At 35.4% G+C, this 20,978-nt stretch overlaps 2 protein-coding genes across 3 annotated transcripts; both read right to left on the reverse strand.

Moving 5' to 3' along the window:
* Positions 1 to 3,410: 3,410 nt before the first annotated feature.
* On the reverse strand, positions 3,411 to 6,509 carry LOC148849356 (putative prolyl 4-hydroxylase 3). 2 transcript variants are annotated; one of them, XM_088951076.1, is made up of 8 exons: positions 6,120 to 6,509; positions 5,906 to 5,999; positions 5,313 to 5,410; positions 5,081 to 5,178; positions 4,673 to 4,802; positions 4,372 to 4,559; positions 3,918 to 3,987; positions 3,411 to 3,766 (listed from the first exon to the last, which is right to left on the reverse strand). In XM_088951076.1, the coding sequence occupies exons 1-8, from the start codon at positions 6,365 to 6,367 to the stop codon at positions 3,763 to 3,765; spliced, it is 930 nt and encodes a 309-aa protein (XP_088807202.1). In that variant the 5' UTR covers positions 6,368 to 6,509; the 3' UTR covers positions 3,411 to 3,762. The 2 variants fall into 2 exon arrangements, with proteins under 2 accessions (XP_088807202.1, XP_088807203.1); XM_088951077.1 differs by lacking the exon at positions 3,411 to 3,766 and having other exon boundaries at positions 3,914 to 3,987.
* A 7,431-nt stretch (positions 6,510 to 13,940) lies between these two features.
* Positions 13,941 to 17,356, reverse strand: LOC148849357 (Big1). The gene is made up of 3 exons (XM_088950504.1): positions 16,890 to 17,356; positions 15,189 to 15,340; positions 13,941 to 14,120 (listed from the first exon to the last, which is right to left on the reverse strand). The coding sequence occupies exons 1-3, from the start codon at positions 17,145 to 17,147 to the stop codon at positions 13,979 to 13,981; spliced, it is 552 nt and encodes a 183-aa protein (XP_088806630.1). The 5' UTR covers positions 17,148 to 17,356; the 3' UTR covers positions 13,941 to 13,978.
* Between the last annotated feature and the right edge of the window lie 3,622 nt (positions 17,357 to 20,978).

The following is a 20,978-nucleotide window of genomic DNA, read 5'->3' on the forward strand; positions in this document are numbered from 1 at the left end:
GAAGAAGCCGTGTTCTTGTATTCAGCAAATAGTCGTCGTCTTCATCATCTAGAAGACACAAATGTTCTTGGATCTGCTGCCCACGTTCATCCAGGCGCATGTTAGGAATATCTTTACACTCTTATAGGTTAATATCGCCAATATTTCATTTGTGCGGCTGGATTCGTGATCAGCAGATTTGGACTCGTTGTACAGTACAATTAAGTTTAAGAGTACTTATTTTAATACATTTGGTGAAAAATCACTTATTTTAAATAGGTGTTTTCAAAATGATGTAGTGAGTCAACATAGATCATAATCCATAAAAAAGCACCTATTGAATAAACACTTAAAAGATAAGTTCAAAATTTAGGTTTCTCAAATAATTGCTTATTTTGAGAATAAACACTTATTTTAAACTTATTTATCAAATGTAAGTAAATGCTTATTGGTATGTTTTCAACTCAAAACTACTTATTTGAATAATTACTTATTTTTAAGCATTCTCAACGTTTTACGTGTATCAAGTAAGTGGGCAAGTTGTTTGACAATTGGAATAATTACTTATTAGAATAATTACTTATTCTAATAAAAAGTCGCGGACAAGTTGTTTGACAATTAGATGGCAAATTGGCAATTTCTACCTTACGGGGTGGGTATCTCACTTGTCCCTACCCACACGGGAAAGCCTTTTTTTTTTGTTTTTTCTTGAACAGCGGGTTTTGGGGCTGGGATGGGATTTTGGGATAGCATAGAAGCACAACTTTTGGGCCCTAATATCAGTAAAAGTAATATTTTAAAAAAGTTTTTAAAACAGGGTAATTTTTAAAAAATAATATCAATAAAAGGCCGAATCATTGTTCATCTTCTTCCTCTTACAGTCTATTTACTAGCATCGTCGTCCGTCGCCGCCTCCGCCTCCGGCAACATTGCCAGAGGTGGGCGGAGGCAGAAGCGGTGGTGACGGTGGCGCTGGTGGCTATTTCTCTGCCCAATGCCACCACTTCCGCCCACTTCCTCCTCCGCCTTCGATAACATTGTCGAAAGCGGAGGCGAAGGTGGGCGGAGACAGGTAGAGGCATTGCTGGAGGCAATGGCGGATGGTGGATGGCGGTGGGCGGTGGTGCTAGTGAATAGACTTCAAGAGGAAGAAGATGAACAGTGATTCTGCCCTTTATTGATATTATTTTTCAAAAGTTACCATATTTTTGAATTTTTTTAAAATATTACTTTTATTGATATTGGGGCCCAAAAATTGCCCTTATGTGCTATTATCCCATTCTACAACCCATATGAGTATGGATAGGGCAGGGTATTAAGCTAAGACCATGCTTGGGAGTGCTTAAAAATAAGTGCTTATTTGGGCCATTAAGCACTTATTGGTATTTGAAAAATAAGCAAGCTGATACGCAAAGGCATATTGATACTTTGAACCATGAAAATAAGTACTTATTTTAAAAATAAGGGCTTATTTGTTAAGTCCAAATTTCCAGCTATTTTTTGGTGCTTATACAATAAGCACTTATTCAATTTTTTTTTCCAAAATTATCCTAGTTGAATTTTATAATACCACTTATAAAATTACTCTAATTGAACTTTATAAAAGCACTTTTACGAAAAGCACTTTATAAAAGTACTTTTACAAAAATATTTTTATAAAAGTGCATTCATAAAAGTTTTTTCGTAAGGGTACTTTCTTAAAAATGGTTTCATAAAAATATTTTTATAAAAGTTCTTTCGTAAAAGTACTTTCATAAAAGTAAAAGTGTTGTCAAAGGGTATATTTTAAAAATTTGAAAGAAAATGAATGACAAAATAGTTGCAAATGCTTATTTAAGTGCTTATTAGAGAAAAAGACTCCCAAACACCCAATATAGAAAAAATGCTTATTTTTTTTTTTTAAATTAACACTTGAAAAAGTTGAATAATATTAGATTTTAAGCTTGTTCATGCCAGCTGGTTAAAACACTACCAAAAGTCATCTGGACAGCTGTCTAACACTTATAGGTCACATGGGCATTGACTTGCTACACATGTTCACAGTAGGTAATGGACTATAAAATGACTGAAATAGACACAATACTGTTATGAGCATTGTGGGGCTTGTGGATCAATTCAGGGATTGGATTAGACAATGAATGTTATCAGAGTTTGGATTAGACAATTCAGGGACTAGGGAATAGGGCTGGAAATAGATTATTGGATCAATTCGAACTTGATTACATTCAAAGTTTTTAAAATTGAACCGAACAACGAATCGGTTAGGGTCCAATTTTTGGGTCAAATAGTTGACTTTTTAAACCGAATAAATCAATAATTTTTTATAAATAACGGTTTTAGGATAAAATGGAACTGATTTCAACCAGTCCGTCCGATTAGATCTGGTTTTGAAGACCATGCTTACATTTGAATTTGGTATCAACTATCAACTATCAACTGATGAAAAATGATTTTATGACCCCCATAGTTTAACAATGCATATGCCATTGAACAGAGTGACATGGGTGAAGATTGTAGGGTACCAATGGGATAGTTGGTAAGTCTCTTGCTGTAAAAAAGATGCCCATATTTTATAAACGAGTGATCAGATTAGATTTAATGGATTCATTTTAACGTACTTTATTTTTAAAATAAAAAGAAAAATAATTAAGAGGAATGGAAGGTGATTACAGTTTCACAGAGAACAGGTCAAACCTTATATTGGCAGAAGCCATAATGAGGGAGAAAGTGATTGCAGTTGGAAATCGGAATAGTTCCAGGAGTCAAATTATCTGTGAAGATAAGCTCCATCAACACATTCAGGATTGTGGTGGGGGACTCTAATTCTAAGTAAATGTCTACAGTTCACGCCAGTAGTCAGAACAAATATTGGGAAACCCAATTAGGCCCAGGCCCAAATAGGCCAGAACAGTAGACACTTTTATTGATCAAGGTGCCTTTGCTATTATTGATAAGGTCATTTACAGCGAAGATTATTTAATAGTGTCCAATTGATAAAAACATTTAGGAATGGCAATGGGCGGATTTTGGGGTTGGGTATTCATTCCTTATTTGAAATATTCAAATTTTCTGTTATGAGGAAATTATCTAAAAATAACTTAATTTTTGGATATTTTATAAATAATATTATTAGAATTTGAGAGTATTTTAGAGATGGAATTATAGGATCTTAAGATTTAAGTGAAAAAATTAAAAGATATTTTAAAAACCAATTTTAAATTTAGAAATATTTTACTAATTTTCTATCGAATAAAATTGGATCGAAGATTTATATGCAAACCCCATTTCGATTTAGAACAAAAATATTTTCCCTATTCTAACTCATCCCATTTTAGATCAGAAAAAACCTGACCAATTCGCAGGGCAGGGTGGGACCCGGTTTAAAAAGAAAAATTGCCACCCTTACTATTTTATATTCACAGTTGAGTGAATGAAACTAAATGAAATAATCAATTTCATTCATATACATCTCGATATTCTTTTGGTGTTAACACTTAGATGTCCAACTGTCCATCTACATTCTACAGATTATGAACTACCCATCTTCGTGATATGCTGAAAATTCATAATCTAATGAAGATTAACTTCTTCCGGAAAACAAGCCAGTGTTTGTTATTCTTCTTCTAGCGGAAGGAATCATGCCTTCGTTAGTGGAGATGCCGTAGGAGACTGGAAAAAAAATCACAGTGGTGAAGAAATGTGGGTTATAAACTTATAATAAAAGGTTGATAGAATTCTGGGCCCAAGAAGAGTTGAGTCGTGGCTGAGAAAACTCAATCTGGATTATCTGCCAAAAGAAAATATAAACACGAAGTTAACACAGATTAATCCATCTGGCCCAATTAGAAGTTAATTTAGGAATTACAGATATGAGCAAATTGAAGATGGGATAGATAGCTCGAATAGTTACTGGGTGTAAATCTAGCATAGTAGCTTACATCTTATATTCATTGACATGCATCCACTTTGCACATGACCACTTGGTTCCCTTGATAACAGGGCAAGCACCTGCAGGTGATCTCAAAACAAGAACCGAGGCTGAGCTCAACAGTAGTTAATGAAAATGAAAATGAAATTAAGGGTTTGGTTGGTTTGTAGTCAGAATGGTCTATTTCCATAATCTGTTTGATTCAGAGAAAAAATACAGAATCACAATTTGAATAAGCTGGAATGGGTTCTCATTCTTTCAAAGAGGAGAACGCCATTCCAGCAGAAATGACAATGGGATTTTGATTCTACCCAATCAAATAGTTGAAATCGAAATGGGTCATTCGATTCCAATTCTAGACCCTATTCCCATGAATCAAACGGGCCCTAATTTTCTAATCAGTGATGATTAAATCAACTGACTACCAGTCTTTGTGCACTGGTAGAGAAAGAATGATAACTTACCATGCAAACTTGATGGATCCAGAGTGGCATCAGGCCTCATGCTCCAGAAAAGAATGGCATCACCCATCTTGGGCTTAACAGAGAGGCCCCTCTTTCCACATTCAGACAACTCATTCCACCAGGGCACAGAACTAATATTTCCCTTGGCATTGGGAAATACTGTCTCTCCTCCTTCTTCAACGTCAGAGCTGCATCAACAGTGATTAGGGTTTTAGAAATAAGGGAAATTGGTCTCCATAAGATTACACATCTTCATGTGGGATTGCTGCAATATAGGGGAAAAGAGTAAGAAGGCTCTTACAGGTACATTAATACGGTAGCCATCCGATTTCCCCCATTCTTAGTGTTGAATTCATCAACGAAGTAGTCATAGTGCGGCTCATACATCTGCCCAAGTTCATAGCGGAGAATTTGAAGTCCTTCCCCATTCTCTGTCAATTGCAACGTTTGTTTTTATCAATAAACAAGTCAAAATTAAACCACACACGTTCTAAGGTTCATTTGGTTCAGACAGAAATGAAATGGAAATTGAAATCAGTTGGAATGAGGAAGAGAGAGTGGCCATCCACATTCCGATTCCGATTTCAGACCCCGATTCCGGCGAACCATGATCGAACCATTCATGTTGTCATGTGATCAGACCGGTTCAACCAGAATTAAACAAGAATTAGATAAAGTTATTCTGCAAACCAAACCAGCCAGCACATACCTACAGGTATGAAGGTGAAATCTGCAATCCTCTTCTCTATGGTCCTGATGATTCTATCTTGTCCTCTCTTGAGAAACATCCCAAAGCTCGTGCGTACCCTGTGAACGAACACCAGAGTCCCAATTGTCAAGTTTTGAATTCAATAAAACACGTGTGCATGGATACACACGAGAGAGAGAGAGAGAGAGAGAGAGAGAGAGAGAGAGTGTAGGATTCATTGATTCAAACAGACCCGCTATCAATACTCTTGCCGGTTTTGCTGTTAACAACTGATGACTTGGCCAAATGAGGCGTCGCAAGACTGATCAAGAATTCGCATTCCTCTTTAGACTGTTCAAAACAGCGGTTGGGATTTCGTTAGTTTTCTTGATTTTGGACCAAATAAACTAAAACCGTCAGATCGGGATTTTAGATCAATAGGATTGACTCTAGGTCCAACATTTTCATGGCTTTATTAGCCAAGAATCTAAAATTCAGCGAACTCATAGCCAATAGATTTTAGTTGAAGCAGCCAACAGTTTTTAGTCTTCGTACAGCTGTTTATTTTCTACGTATATATCTATACGAATACGTATATATACATACGGCATACGTATTCAAAATTTCAGGGGAAAGATAAGGCCCCGTTTGGTTCATGAGAATAGGGTCTGGAATGGAATTGGAATCGGAATGGGTTATTCCAATTCCAACTGTTTGTTGGACGGAATAGGAATCCCATTCCCATTCAAATTCAAGTTCCCATTCCTGTCTGAACCAAACAAAATTCTGATTCCAAAAATTCCGATTCGGACTGCAAATCAAACGGACCCTAAAGAAGAAGATTACCAGGAAATTATGATAAAGGGTTGCTCTGGGCTCCCACGAGATTACTTCCGTCCACTTCTCCCTTCTCTCTCCCAGTCCCACGGCGGCATCATTTCTGCCATGAAACCAACACAGAAGAGAAACACTGATCAGAAACAGAAAGGAACAGCATCACTGCCGATCAATTTTCAAACCGATATGATCATGCATTGAAAAACGCCTACAAGGTGCATACCTCTCCACGGTCTCGTGGATGAACGAACGCATATCTCTTGATTTCGGGGGATCATCTGTGTCGACCGGAGGTGAAAAGAATCCGAGAACGAAGAGCATGACAAGAACGAAGGAAAACATTATGAGCACAGCTGAAACAAGCGTGAAAGATGACGATCTCCTGTTCAGTATCCGAGAACTCCTCGGCTTCTTCGCCATTGTTGCAGCATGATCGAAGGACCAAAACCTCAGAAAACTATCCAGAAACATGATTTCTCCAAGACGATTGAGGAATAAGGAGGATACAGAGGTGTTTCTAACTTTCTATTTGCTTATTCTTTCTGCGTACCAGCGGAAGTGCGGGATTCAAATATTTCGCTTGCTTATCGGACGAAAGAAACTCGAAGATTTCGCTTTCTTATAAGGTTCTTTTCGGATTTTAAATGAGATACAGATTTTTTAAATGAAATGACTAAAGTAAGCCCAATAAAATTCAAAAGAACTCGTTGCAGGAGTCAACGGTATGGGGGTATATTTGCCATTTTAGTTGATTTTTGCTGGGGTCATCTTCTCGTCCGGAGTTGGGATCTTCTGGTTCAGCAGCTGCAGCCCCCTGGTTTGTGGGGCGGTGTTCGTAAGTTTTGAAAATCGGTAGGCGGTAGCAGCTTTACCAACTTTGAAATAAAATAAAGAACAAGGACTAAACTTTAAAATCCAATGTGCCCAGTCCACGAAGTCCACGTTTCCCAAACCAGGGGTAGAAACATGAACGCGGTTTTTTGGGGTAAATATCCAGTGTTATGATAGAGATGTAAAACAATAGAAATTGGTAATTATATTAATAATTTTAGTAATTTGTTATAAAAATAATTTAATAATTTGGAATAATTATATTAATAATTTTTAACAAAAAATAAATTATTGCTAATTATTCAATAATAATTCTTTTTTCATATTATCTGTTAGTGATATTTTATTTATTTTACTTTATTAATCATTAAATGTTAGAATTAAATTAATCTATTGATTAATTTTTTTAGTCATAATTAAATTAATCTAAGTACGAGCTCTCAAAGTTTAAGACTGTAAAACAAATCCTCGTCCCCATCTTCGTTTTCATCCTCGATTGGGTATTATTATCAATCCCCCAAGGCAATATCCATCCTCAGCCCCATCAGGTCGCGGAAGTTGAGTACCCAATGGAATAGGGAATATTGTCATTCCTATTCACATACGAATCATATTAATTGGTTAGTTGTCATAAAACTATAATTCGAAACCTAAAAAATAAAATAAAATTTTAGCAAATTTTTATCTAGCAACTATTAAAGAAATTAGTAATTCATAAAATAATAATAAGTAAAAAACTATTAAAAATAATAAAATAAACCACTTGTGTTCTATATAAAAACTATAAAACTTAATTAAAATATTAAAACTAATGATGACCTAATTATAAATGTCTTCAGACTCTTACTTAGGAATGATCATTTATAACTTAGCTTAAACCCGACTAAACGAACAAAATTTTTGGGCTCAAGCAACTATTTTCTTTTAAGCTAGGTCTAGCTCAGATATACACCAACCCCATACAATGTAGATAGTAGGATTATAAATTGTTTGGATTTATATCAGAACCAAATGCATCCACATTAGCATTTGATTATGAAATCTAGATCTACATTCGCATCTAATTATTAGGTTGGGTTCAGGATCATCTTTGCATTTAATTTATAACCATCTTATTGTGTTTAAAATGATAAAAAAAATTTAAAAAGTTTTAAAAAACCAATTATGTTTAAAATATATGTATAATAAAATGTATATAAAAAATATAAATATTTAATTTATCAATTATAAACTTTATATAGTTATACATAATATATATGTATGCATAATTATTGGATTTCGATTGTTGTTGTTTGGTTCATTTGGAATTGGAATTGGAATCAACTAACAATTTTATTAATAATTTATTATTTTATTAGTCTTTAATAATTAATATCTTAGTATTTATAATGAATATTTTATATTAATATTTTTTTTGGTTATGAATATTCATATTTTATTTTATTATTTATTTATTACTTAGTTAGAAGTAATATTATTATAACTAAAATTATTTTTCCTACCCTAAAATATATTGTATCAATATGTATTTAAACATTATTATTATTATTATTATTACTATTAATTAATATCTTTGTTTGCTATTATAATTTTAGTAATATTTTATTATAGTACTACTTTATTATTATTATTATTATTATTATTATTATTATTATTATTATTATTATCTTATTAATAATTTAATAATATTTTATTACTTTATTAATATTAGGGTTTTGGGGGTTTTGTATCATGAGTTCTTTAGTCCTTAAGGGGGCCTAAAATAATCAAACATCCTTACATCATCCTTTCTCTCTTTAATAATATAAGTGTTATATTTCTCTCTATCTCTCATTAATATTCTCTCTTAATACTCTCTCTTTTGTAATATAATCTCTCTCTCTCTCTCTCTCTCTCTCTCTCTCTCTAATAATATAATATTTTGGTAATAGATAAATACCTATGCTGATTTTATAAATACGAATGTAATTATTATTTTATATTTTAATAAATGGTTATTTTATTATTTGTTATAATTTTTTACATATTATTATTAATTTTAATTATCCTATTAATATTGATTATACTAATTTTTATAAATGGCCATCCCTAAGTACAAATTAATACTAATTTTTATTAATTTATTAACTTTTAATAGTTGCTAGATAAAAACTTGCTAAATTTAATAATTGTATTAACTTTAGCAATTTTTATTAATTATAGTTATTAGGTTTCAAATTATATATAAATTATTATTATTATTATTATTATTATTATTATTATTATTATTATTATTATTATTATTATTATTATTATTATTACTACTACTACTACTATTACTACTACTACTACTACTACTACTACTATTATTATTATTATTGTATGTCATGTATCACATGTTAAGAGTTTCTAGATAAACCCATTTAGCTTGTCTTCTTTGTATAAGTGATAAAATGGATTCTACATTTTAAATTTTTATTATTTTTTTATAGAATTTTTAATGGGTCTTCTATTTTATACAAGTATACTGTGTAATATGGGAACTATCCACAATAAAGGTCTCAACTCAACTCATAAAAATTATTATTTTTGACAATGTTATTAATAATTTTTAAAATAATATTTTTATTTTGTTGGTTTATATTTGATTGTTTAATATCAACCATTTTATATTTGACTTATTACTATTTTACTTTATTATATTGTATTACTATTCCCCTCTCTCTCTCTCTCTTAAATGTTTTTCTTTTTAAATGTAATAATAACATCCATTAAAATAAAAGGTCTTGAAAAACCCAAAGGTCTCTCTCTCTATAATAGTGCACAACTTTATTGATCTAATCAAAATATACAATGATTGATTACTTTTTAATATTTTAAAATAAAAGAAAATAGTAAAATTGCAAAAAAAATCACAAATTAGATAAATAGTTTCTCTCAAAGGAGAGACATGCTGACATGGATAATCCAATTATGGCTATTTGACCATAAATTTAGAGTTATTAATGTATTTATGAAATTTGCATGTGTTTTCCGTAGATTTCTTATGTATTTATATATTATTTATGGCTATTTGACCATAAATTTAGTGTTATTAATGTATTTATGGAATTTGCATGTGTTTTCCTACTATATTCAAGTTTTTCATATTTTTCGTCCGTATCCATACGTTTCCAAAGTATATCTGTATCCGTATCCAAGTTATGTGATACGATACTCGATACCGATACTTTAATCCTTAGTTACATGTAACTTAAAATTTTTAAAATTTCAAAATTATCCATCATAAGAAGACAACTACTATTCATCATCTTCTTCTTCCAAACTAAATTAGAACAGTAGTGAAGAGAGTCTCAAATCCACCACTAATCCACCTCCTCTCAAAGAAGTCATCCGTCCAAGTCATAGTCAAGAATTCCCAAGTACTAGAGTATTCCATGCTCCTCATCCACTGACATATGGAAGAGCATCCTTTTATGTAGTGTATTGACTATATGCAAACCATTTTTATCTCAAAATCTCTTAGGGTCTGTTTGATTTATAGTCAGAATCGGAATCAGAATGGTCTATTTCCATAGTCTATTTGGTTCAGATAGGAATGGGAATGAAAATTGAAATAGCAGGAATAAGATTTCATTCCCAAGGAAGGAGCAGGGAATGACTATTCCCTCAAATGGAGGAATGCCATTCCAACAGAAATGAAAATAGGATTTCAATTCTGTCCAACCAAACAACTGAAATTAGAATAATTCATTTCGATTCTAATTCCAAACCCCTATTCCTAGAAACTAACAGGGTCTTATAAATGCTGCTTAAAGTCTCGTTAAATCATATCGTTAATTCACATTTAATTAACAGATGGAGACTAAGGATGCAAATTGTATATCTAATTTGGATAATTTATACGGCTGATGCATTCAAATTTATAAATAGAAAAAAAAGGTGAATTAACACTCACAGAGTCACGGGATCTAAATAAAGAAAATAATTCATATTGGAGAAAACCGCATTGCATTGGACAATAATAAAATGCCAAGGTATTGGCTTTGGCCTCAACACATCACGCCATCTACTTGTTTTTCTTTTGTGCTGACTTGGGAGTTGGGAGAGTCATATTTCCACATGGAATCATGGTTCAAAGTATTACCTATCACATGACACGTGATGGAGGGAGATTTGGCCTGACCCCATGGCCGCACGACACGTGGAAACAACCAAGAGTGACCTGGCAGGAGTGCCAGCTTGGCACGGCAGCAGGCCCACGACCCGAGCTCTGAGAAAAGAAGCCCCAAGCTCCCCAAAAAAAGGAACCCACGACCCGAGCTCCCCAAGGAGGAACCTGAGCTCTCCCTTAGAGGCCCTGAGCCTTACAAGGAGCGCAAAGCACAAAAACCCGAGCTGACCCACCTCGGGGCAGTTCGGGCCACACTTCTATCCGAACTCAAGACTTCACCTCGCACACCACTTCGGCTCTAAGTCGCCTGACTGAACAACCGTACCTGACACCAAGGAAGCCCATACATGGAGGCGGTGCACCTGACTGATTAGGGGTCCGACACATGACAGTCGCCCTCCAACGACCACCTACCATTGCCATCTCAAACGAGGCAGAGACGGCCCTGACAAGGAAGACAGTGGCGGTTATGACACCCGAACTGGCATCTGACATAGGTGATGACACCCGATCTAGCGGAGGTGATGGTACCTAATATGGCAGAGGTATGGGAGTGAGTGTACAAGAGTGATTATAAAAGGCCCCCTTCCCCCAAAGAAGGAGGTATGTGATTTTTGTGCTTTTTGGTCTTGAAGTCCCTTATTTCCCTTTCCTTCTCTAGAGCACTAACTTGAGCTTTGGAGTGTTCCGACCGGGTTCCTCCCCGGAAATCTCCAGCTTCTTTCTTGTTTCAGGCACCTTCAGCTCCGTTAGAGGCGAGGTAACCAACAACTAGGACCAACCGAATTGCGCATCATCAACACGTATCAACTTTCAGCGTCACCAAATGGTTTTAAAATCCAACTTGGAAATAGAACCCCTTTTTCTTGGATCAAATGATTCTACCTTCCAATCCAAACCTTGGTCAGATGGTTTTGGAGTCTAAAATCGGACGCCGAGCCATGATCAGTTCTTGGGTCAATTACTCTAACTACACAATATGGTCTGGTTTTTAAAACTATGTTAAATACTAAGAAGCGTTCTTCAAAAATAAATTAAAATCATTTTGTTTGAAAGCAAATCTAATATATATATATATATATTAAAGGAAGGTCTTGAGGCTATAGCTCTTCACCATTCAAACACACAGCCTTCTCATTTTTTTTAGAAATCAAGATACATGACATTTTTTGAGAAGTTGATGTTAAAATCCACAACCCACTACTACCATTCAAACAAGTGGTCTTTTAAGAAATTCATGCTAAAGCCCACAACCCACTATGAGGCTACAACCCCCCACCATTCAGACATGTGGCATTTTCATTTTTCTGGAAAGTTAGACACGTGGCATTTTTTGACAAATTGCTGCTAAAGCCCCCAACCCACTACCAACTATTTAGACATGTGACATCCTATTAATTAAAGAAATAAGATTCAAAAAGTGGATAGTTTCACTCTTAAACAATCTTATTTATCAGCTTAACACATGTTTATCCATAGTCTATTAAAATACAAATGGTATGACCCATTAAAAGATTACCATAAACCCATATTTGTTTTTAAATGATTTTTTTTTTCAAAAAGAAAATACTTTATTAATTACAAACCTGATTTAACTTTAAGGGGCCTAATTTAACTTTTAAAAATAAATAACTCAAAATATATTTATTAGATAAATAGTAAATACCAAATAAAGTGGGTTATTGTTTATGAATAAGCTCTCATTTAACATCTTAAATCAAATTAAAAAAAACATAAATTAATAGAGGATTTCAAATAAAAAATGTCAAAATAAATTGTCAATTACAAAAATGAAAGACCCATATTAGTTTTTTTTTTAATTTAATTTTTGATAACTAAATAATAAACTTCAAACTAAATTATATACACATTTATTTACCTCGTACTTAGTATGGGGATCATTCTCTAGTTGTTTTTTAAAACAAAATACAAGAAATATGTAATTGGTTGTGTATGTGATGTTTGAACCGAACAAAGTAGTTATTCTCATGCTCAAATCTATCATTTTCACACTTGTCAGCCCAAGATTTTATAATTATATAAAGCATATTTCTCATAGTTCCTTTCTAAAAATGGGTCTTTTGGTAATGTAATTTTCATTAGTATTCTTCTTGTAGGTATGGCCTCTAGATTAAGGATGCAAATGTATTGGATCAGATTTGAATCAATGTTATCTGAATCTTATTTGTTCATAAAAATCTCATATCTGATCTAATCCAAAGATCTGATGGGATCTCATAAATGTTGATTCAAATTCAAATCAATTAAGGATGTTGAATATCCAAACCTGATTTGATCTAATTTAGCAAATTATTAAAAAAAACATAGCAGTCTATATAAAGAAAAACAAAAAGTACAACCATTTTTTCAACTATTTTTATTATTATATATATACATGCCATTTTTATAAAAGATATAAATAATATAAAATTTTACAAAATTCAATATAAACATATTCATAAATAAATATAATAAAAATAGTTAAAAATAACTAATGTAATATACTACATTTATTTATTTATAATTAATTAAAATATATCGGATCAGATAGGGGATGATTTAAACTTGATATTATTTGATCCGATCCAATCCAATTTAAAAATCTGATAGGGAAATATCTAAATCCAACAAAATAGGATCAAGTTCAATTCAGTTCAGATCATGATTCAGTCCATTTGCACCCCTACTCTAGATGAAACTATTTTTTTGGTTAATTGGCAACTCCGACAAATTTACAAGCCTTCCCGTGGAGTTCCATTACTCATGCATTATTGAGCACAAATATGGGTGTCAATGGACCGGTTTTGGACGGATTGGATGGACCAAGAAGACATATTGGATTGGACCAATCCAGTCCAAAATATTTATTAAATTGGATTGGACCTGGTCCATCCGTAATAGATTTAAATTAGATTGGATTGGATTAAGCCAATATATGATCCATTGATATAAGATAAGAATATGGGTCGCAATCGACCGAATTTGGATTAAAACCAATCTAAATTAAAACGAATTTGTACAGATTAAACGATCTAAACATTAAATTGGATCAATCCAATATAATTCAAAATATTCATTGAATTGAATTAGACATCTAATTAAAAGACCCCAAGTGAAGTAGGCTGAGGCGAAGGAGACTTGTAAAAGAAAAAGTTGGGAATGTATGTGGAGGAACGTTTGGGTGGTTCCATGCTCTCAATGGCTGGTTGGTTCAGATATGCATGCCTGCTCTTGGTCCACCTGCAATGAGTAAAAAGTAGACTACATTACATCTATATATATAATCCCATACAAATCTTGAATAGGTTTTCTTATCCTTTCCTTTCTTTTTTTATCTTTTCTTTCAAACCAAGGTTTTAAAAATTGAATCAGAAATCAAACCATTTTGGCCACAGATTTTTTTATCAGTGGTTTGACTGTCCGGGTCGAGTGGGTCAAGATATAATTTTAGGTATTTATTGCATCTTGATCATTGAATTAGCATTTAGGTCACAGGTTGGAAAGAAATACAAATAGAGAGAAGAGGTAGCTGTAAGTTGTCCGTTGGGAAAGGAAAGAAAAGAGAGAAAGGAAAGGGAAAAAAGAAAAGAAAGAAATAAAGGAAGACGAAAAAAGGAGGAGGAGGACGTGGTGGTTCATCCGCAATGGCAATGGCAGCGGCAAGCCGACGACAGCAGATCCGACCTCAAATCTCATCTCAGTTCTCCCGCACCTCAGATCTTGCAGACTCTCTCTCTCTCTGAGATCTAAAAAACTGATCTCATTCCAATCCCTCCCCCATTTCTTTATGTGCTCTCTATTAAGTGTTAGCAGTTCAGTAAATCATAAACCGCTGCCCGACCATTTGACCACCTGGGTCAATGGTTTTCTGACCTTTTCAACATTTTTTTTGAAGAAAAGCGGTTCATAGTATAACCGGAATTAGAGACCTGATCAGTTTCCGGTTTTTTGGTCCGACCATCTGGTCCAGTCCTGTTTTAAAAACATTGTTCAAACCAAACACAACCTAATGAGATGTTGGGTATAATGGCTTTCTGTTGTCATTGCATTTTGAATTGATCAATACATTGTGAGAAATATGTGTTGCTAGAAAAAAAAATGTAGGTGTAAGAAACATCAAATTTTACATTTTAAATAAAAATAGTAATTTGATTTGAACAATTCAAAACGCTTTCAAAACATTTCAAATAGACAAATCTAGCACAATTTTGTATTGATCAACCCAGAAAGCAATGATAACCCAACACCACTGTACCAAACACTTTCTAAATAAAGGGAAAAGAAATCCGTGAGAAATATTTAACTAACCAGTCCTTTATTCCAACACGAAGCTCTTTAATGTTCTCATCCTTCTTCTTCTCATTGTTGTTGTCTTCCGTCTTGGTAATCTTCTTGTCCTTGAGTGACTCTTCAACCTCATTGTCCATGAGCGACTCTTCAAATCGCCTATAGTCTTCCTCCTATTCACAGCAATTCAAAACATTTAAAAAACAAAAAAAAAAAAGCAGGAACTGACAATGTATTTGGTTTAAAACAAAAGGTAGGGAAACCTATTACCTTTCCCTTCCTTTTCTCACCTTTTCTTTCAAATCAAACACTATCCAAGTGACCATCAAAAAACCGGCCCAGCAGTGATAAACGAGATTAGCTTTCTTCTTGTGGCCATTGTCGCAGGACAAACCCAAGACCCACCAGTGAATTTTTAACACACCAGTTTTTTATGACACCTTATTGTGGTACAGCTTAGACCAGGCCACCTTGATTTTTGAATTGGGTTTTGACCATGGTTTTCAAAACCGGACTGGACCAGACCATCGGACTAGAAAATGAGAATCAGTCAGGCGATTGATTTCGTTTTATTCCAGAACCGTTATTTCTTCAAAAACTGTTGATTCGGTAAGCAAACCACTGAATCAGATGGTTGAACCATTTGAACCATTCAATGGTTAAATTGTTTTTTTATTTATTTTTTGCCAGAACCGGCCATCCGTTCAGTTCAAACGATCGGACTGTTCGACCTGGGAACCAGACCCTTGATTGGTTCGTTGTCTGATTCAGTTTTAAAAACCTTGATTTTGACAAAAATATCATACAATTGTATCAGAAGGCATTTTAATATCAATGGACTGGATCCCGTTCAAATCAAAATCAATGTGGATGGATCGGATGGACTAACAAGACATTGAATTTGACCAATCCAAATTTAATGGTCCAAAGTACTCATTGGATTGGATTGGACCCAGTCCATCTATATTAGATTTATATTGGATTGGGTTGAATTGAACCAATATCCAATCCAAAGACAGAACATAAAGATACATGTATCAAATGGACCAAGGTTGGAGCCAATCTAAATTAAAATCAATTTTAACAAATTGAATGATCCGAACATTGAATTGGACTGGTCCAAAATATTCATTAGATTTAACTGGACCTGATCCATCTGTAATGGATTCATATTAGACTATATCAGATTGGACGAAATCCGATGCAATTGACATCCCTACTTGCAGAGAATTTTACAGTAATAGTACTGATTAGTGAATTTCAAATGCATGTAAGCGAGAAGAAAAGAGCAGAATCAAGTCCGAGATCTAGTTTGATTACAATTTCCATCCCAAATCCAGTCCAAGGCTCCAAGCAACCCACCCCACATTCATGAATCAACCCTTTGATTTTTCCTCCATGCTGATTACCGGTATACTGCTGTGTCTTAATCAGTGGGCAGTGGTGCAGCCACTGGATACAGCTGCACGCTCATTTAATCAGGGGATTTTGGACAATGCAGGGAGGAAGATGAACAGAGCACTCGTCTGCTGCTGGAGCTTCAACAGAGAAACATAGAGCTTAAGGACAATGATTTGGTAAGAAAGAATCTCTGGGTCTGGGGGCATTTGGATCAATCTTTTGCTTCGGAAACAGCAAATCCGTACTCAGATGAACGAAAAAAAAGTAGAAAAAGAAATCACCCATTAACAAATTTGTTCAAATCGGTCAATTTGATCTTACGGTGAGATTACGGGCTCTGATACGAGCTGCGGCCTTGATAGCAGCAAGGAGGTGATCCTCCTCCTCCATGCGCTTCTGCCTCCAAAATTTGGCAATCTCCTGCTTCGTCACGCTCTGAACAGTATTCTCTGCTCGTCTAATCGGGACCCAGTACCTCGGCAGTGCTCGTGGCGGTGGTGGCGGCGGCGGCGGTGGTGGAGGATGACTGATCAGATTTTTCTTCAAGACGGTCTCAGTCGCTGCTTCCATTTGCTTCATCTTTCGAACTTCGCTCGCTTACTTCTGCGACTCTGTGACTCCAATCTTCTGGTGTTAATTTGTAATGGATTTGATTAGTTTCGGAAAGAGAACGAATCGATGAGAAAACATTTACGGCCAGCATCGTTCCCTCCAGAGCTACTAATCCGACCTAACGTTCAAAACATGACCGCTGGATCAGCTTCACGCGGGCTCACACTCGCCACAACACTCTTCAAGTTCATGAAGGGTAAAGTAGAAAATATAGGCAAATTGAAGGGCTTTTGCAGCGGATCCATCATCCATAGTCCACAGGTAGTACCGAGAGAGAACAAAAAGACGAAATCACGAAACAAAGGAAAGGATGGGTATTGAGTCTATTGACTGAATTGTCAACGCACCCGGACCCATTTTATGTCGGAATTTCCAAATCTAGCCCTCTCGCGTTCTACCAACTTGTCTGCTCTTGATTTGCCGAACGACTGGTGAGTTATGAGATGTCCAACGCTGAAAAGAAAAGACTGGTAGCTCTCGAGGCTCCAAATGCAGATAGAAAGATTTTTCTACTACGTTCTATCTCCCTCGCATTAACGGACTCACACAGTGCGCCTCACACGCACATCCTACCATGGTAACATATCCCATACTTCTAAGTTATTATTTACGGGAGATGTTCCCAATGCACGGTAGATGTGCATGTGAGGCGCCCAAGTGTGAGGAGCAGATCCCATCTGGCATAACAATGGAGACTGGCCAGAAGAATTTTCTCCCTTTCCATTTCCAAATAAAAAACTAAAAGTACATAAGAAAGTTCACTTAAAAAATAAATAAATTTAAGTACAAATCAAACAAGAGCTAGACCAAATCAGCCCCCACAATGCCCCACAATACATCCCCACCGTGTGTTGGGAACATCTCCTAATGATAATACCAGAATGATGATATCATCATCAGGAGATATTCCTAATACACAGCAGGGATGTGCTGTGGGACTTTGTAGGGGCAATCTTGTAAAAGGGCACATGGAAGTTACAAGTAGGGGTAAGCAAAGGTCAGTTTAGTTTGGCTTCGTGGAAAAACTTGGAAATTACTTGTAGAGGTTGGTTTCAAGTTTTTGGAACCAAAACCTATCCTGTGAAGGTTGGTTTCAGCCTTCCAAGATCGGTTTTTGCCTTGGCGGTTTAAGGGTCTGTTATAGGTCTACTTGTGAAACCTATTCTTTCTTTGCTCTTCCCCTTTGAAAAAAAATGAAACATGTCCTTTAAAATTTTGATTTTCAACAATGATAATATATAGTTTAAAACTTATGTTATCTTTATTGATTAAACTGAGTAATTTAATGAGTAGATTATCATAGTATATTAATATATAGTTCAAAATTTGTTATTATAATTTAAATTTTGTAAATATTACCTTTTACAATTTTTATACACATTCAAATATTAAAATGAAAACAAATGATCAAATCACTCAAGTAATTCAATGGTCAAGTGAGACCATGGGATTTGTTTCAAGACATTTTGGGATATATTTCAAAACAATGGTCAAATCTTCACATCCTTAATATTTTGGGATTTATTTCAGGACAAGTTTGATTCCAAGGCCGGTTCATCGGGTTGGTTCAGTTCACAGATAAACCCCTAGACCTTAAAAACACCAGACCCTACCCTGTAAATGTAACAAATTGGATAGGGTCAGTTCAAGGTCAGTTCCATTTGGTTTGGGGTAGAACCAAATGTTGCAAAAACTACAAAAATAGGTCATCATTTGATATTAGTTCACTGCACTTTTTGAAGAGATGTAGTAGATTCAAGTACACTAATTGGAGAATTGTTTCCAACTGCTGAGGTAGATCTCAAACTGGTTTGCATCTTCTAAAAGTGGTGCACTTAATATGATGCCAGTTATTTGGAGTTTAGCATGTTAATGCAGAAGCACTCTGCATATTTTAGGGTATGATTTTAAGAATAAGGACTTGGAATCGGAATCAGAACGGATCCAATCCTTTTGGAATCCCATTCCCGTTCCTGGTGGAATGATCATTCCCTCCCCCTCCCTTGAGAATGAGAATCCATTCCAGCTTATTCAAATTCTGACTCTGAATCCCATCTGAATCAAATAGGCAAGAAAAATAGACCATTCCAATTCCAAGAGATTTCTGATTCTGACTGCAAACCAAACAGACCTTTAATAGCTATATGTGCTTCTGGTTGTCCAAAGGAACCTGGTTTCCTGCTTCCTGCTATCTAATTGCTTGTTAAGGCCCTAAAGAAAATTGATGAGGAGTGATTTGGCCCTCTATTGACATAGCAACACGTGCCATCCATCTTCACTGCTTGACACCTCAACGCCACGCGAATAGACATGTATCTCACCGAGCCAAGGAGATGCACCCCGGAATCAGTCCAAGATACCCCATGCATAGCTTGGGCACCTCATTAGGACTGCTAGCAACACCTCATCCAAGGCCGACCTATGGTACCTCACCGTTATCGCTCCAAGGGCCCTCAATGTGAGGACTAACCTCCACGAGGACTTGCCAACCTATGGTACCTCGCCAGTACCAGTGGAAGTGACCTCGGTGTGAGGAGCAACTTCCACAAGGACTTGCCAACCTGACTGAGGTCTAGGTGGCGACCTACGAAACGTGCTCGTCAACCTCCTCTACAGGTGTCCCATCATTCCCAGGTCCTCCGAAAGTCAACTCCCATATCGAATATTCCAGAGGAGGGCACAAAAACCTAGTCTGCATGCGAAACTACCTCTAAGGACTTCGGACCGATCAACCACGTCTTTCCGGAGATCTCGAACGTGGTGCATAGAGCTCATGCCAAACAATACCTAATATAAAGGTCTCATTCCCAAGTTCAAGAGGTATGCACAACTTAACTCTTTGTTCTCTATCTCTCTCCAAAATCTCCAATGCACTTAGATACTGTCTTTTTGCATATTGACCTAGTGAACTAACCAGCTCAACATCTAAGCTGCCCTTTAACAAGGGGCTGCCAGATCACGCATAATCAAAAATAGATCAACTTCAATGTAAAATTTAATGGATACCAGATTCTAAGCCTTAGTTACTACTAAGACTGAAACCTAGATGGCATATCGATCAACGATTAACACAATTAGCATAGTATCCCCATACTTCCTTAAGACGGGACAAGCCCAGAAAGAAGTGTCTCAGTGTAATGCCTTTGCCCTGGGCATTCCGGCTTAGGATAAGATTTTGCAGTTTCGTACAAGTTCAATCAGCTGCAAAGAAACCTTTCCAAAGAGACAATAAGTCTAATGGGAGGGATGTCCAGAGTAGTCAGCATACGCTGACCATATAAAATCGCCACATATGGATGGTTTAATATTCTTTATTGAATGGTCTAAGATTCAGGAATAAAGATATCAGTGAAGAACAAAACTACTTTCTTTACAATGTAGTACTCATCTGGATTCTTGATGAACTTGAAGGTTCTTAGATTTGGCTAACTACAATGCCACTTTCTAATTAACAAAGCAGACAAATCAACCCAACCCTGCGACATTTTGAATAAGTCTTCAACAACCTTCCGGTTGCAGAGAAATTGAAAGTTCCCTGAGATTTTCCATAAACTCCAATGCTAATACAGCACCTTATCTAATTACATGACTTTTTATATTGGATCAAATCTTGCTCCATTGCGACCTGGGTGACCAGGGTTCAAATTTTGGAAACAACCTCTCCGTATATGCAGGGGCCTTGTGCACTGAGCTGCCCTTTTATCAAATAGCCAAACCATGGATGTATCATTCTCTCTTTAACAAAGGCTCTGGCTGTTCCCACTATGAATTAAAAAAGATAAGACATGATTCAAAAGC

Source organism: Nelumbo lutea, chromosome 6 (assembly GCF_056320005.1).
Source record: "Nelumbo lutea isolate HS-2025 chromosome 6, American lotus-T2T, whole genome shotgun sequence".
NCBI classification, from domain to species: Eukaryota; Viridiplantae; Streptophyta; class Magnoliopsida; order Proteales; family Nelumbonaceae; genus Nelumbo; species Nelumbo lutea.

Bases quoted from the DNA above. Each gene is read 5' to 3' on its own strand.
- LOC148849357 (XM_088950504.1), bottom strand. From the start codon at position 17,147: ATGAAGCAAATGGAAGCAGCGACTGAGACCGTCTTGAAGAAAAATCTG. The intron at 15,341-16,889 runs GTAAGATCAAAT...TGCTGTGAATAG, and splicing joins TCAGAGCCCGTAATCTCACC to GAGGAAGACTATAGGCGATT. The intron at 14,121-15,188 runs GTTAGTTAAATA...TACTCATTGCAG, and splicing joins CGTGTTGGAATAAAGGACTG to GTGGACCAAGAGCAGGCATG.
- LOC148849356 (XM_088951076.1), bottom strand. From the start codon at position 6,367: ATGTTTCTGGATAGTTTTCTGAGGTTTTGGTCCTTCGATCATGCTGCA. The intron at 4,560-4,672 runs GTAAGAGCCTTC...CTGTTGATGCAG, and splicing joins GCTACCGTATTAATGTACCT to CTCTGACGTTGAAGAAGGAG. The intron at 3,988-4,371 runs GTAAGTTATCAT...GATCACCTGCAG, and splicing joins GGATCCATCAAGTTTGCATG to GTGCTTGCCCTGTTATCAAG.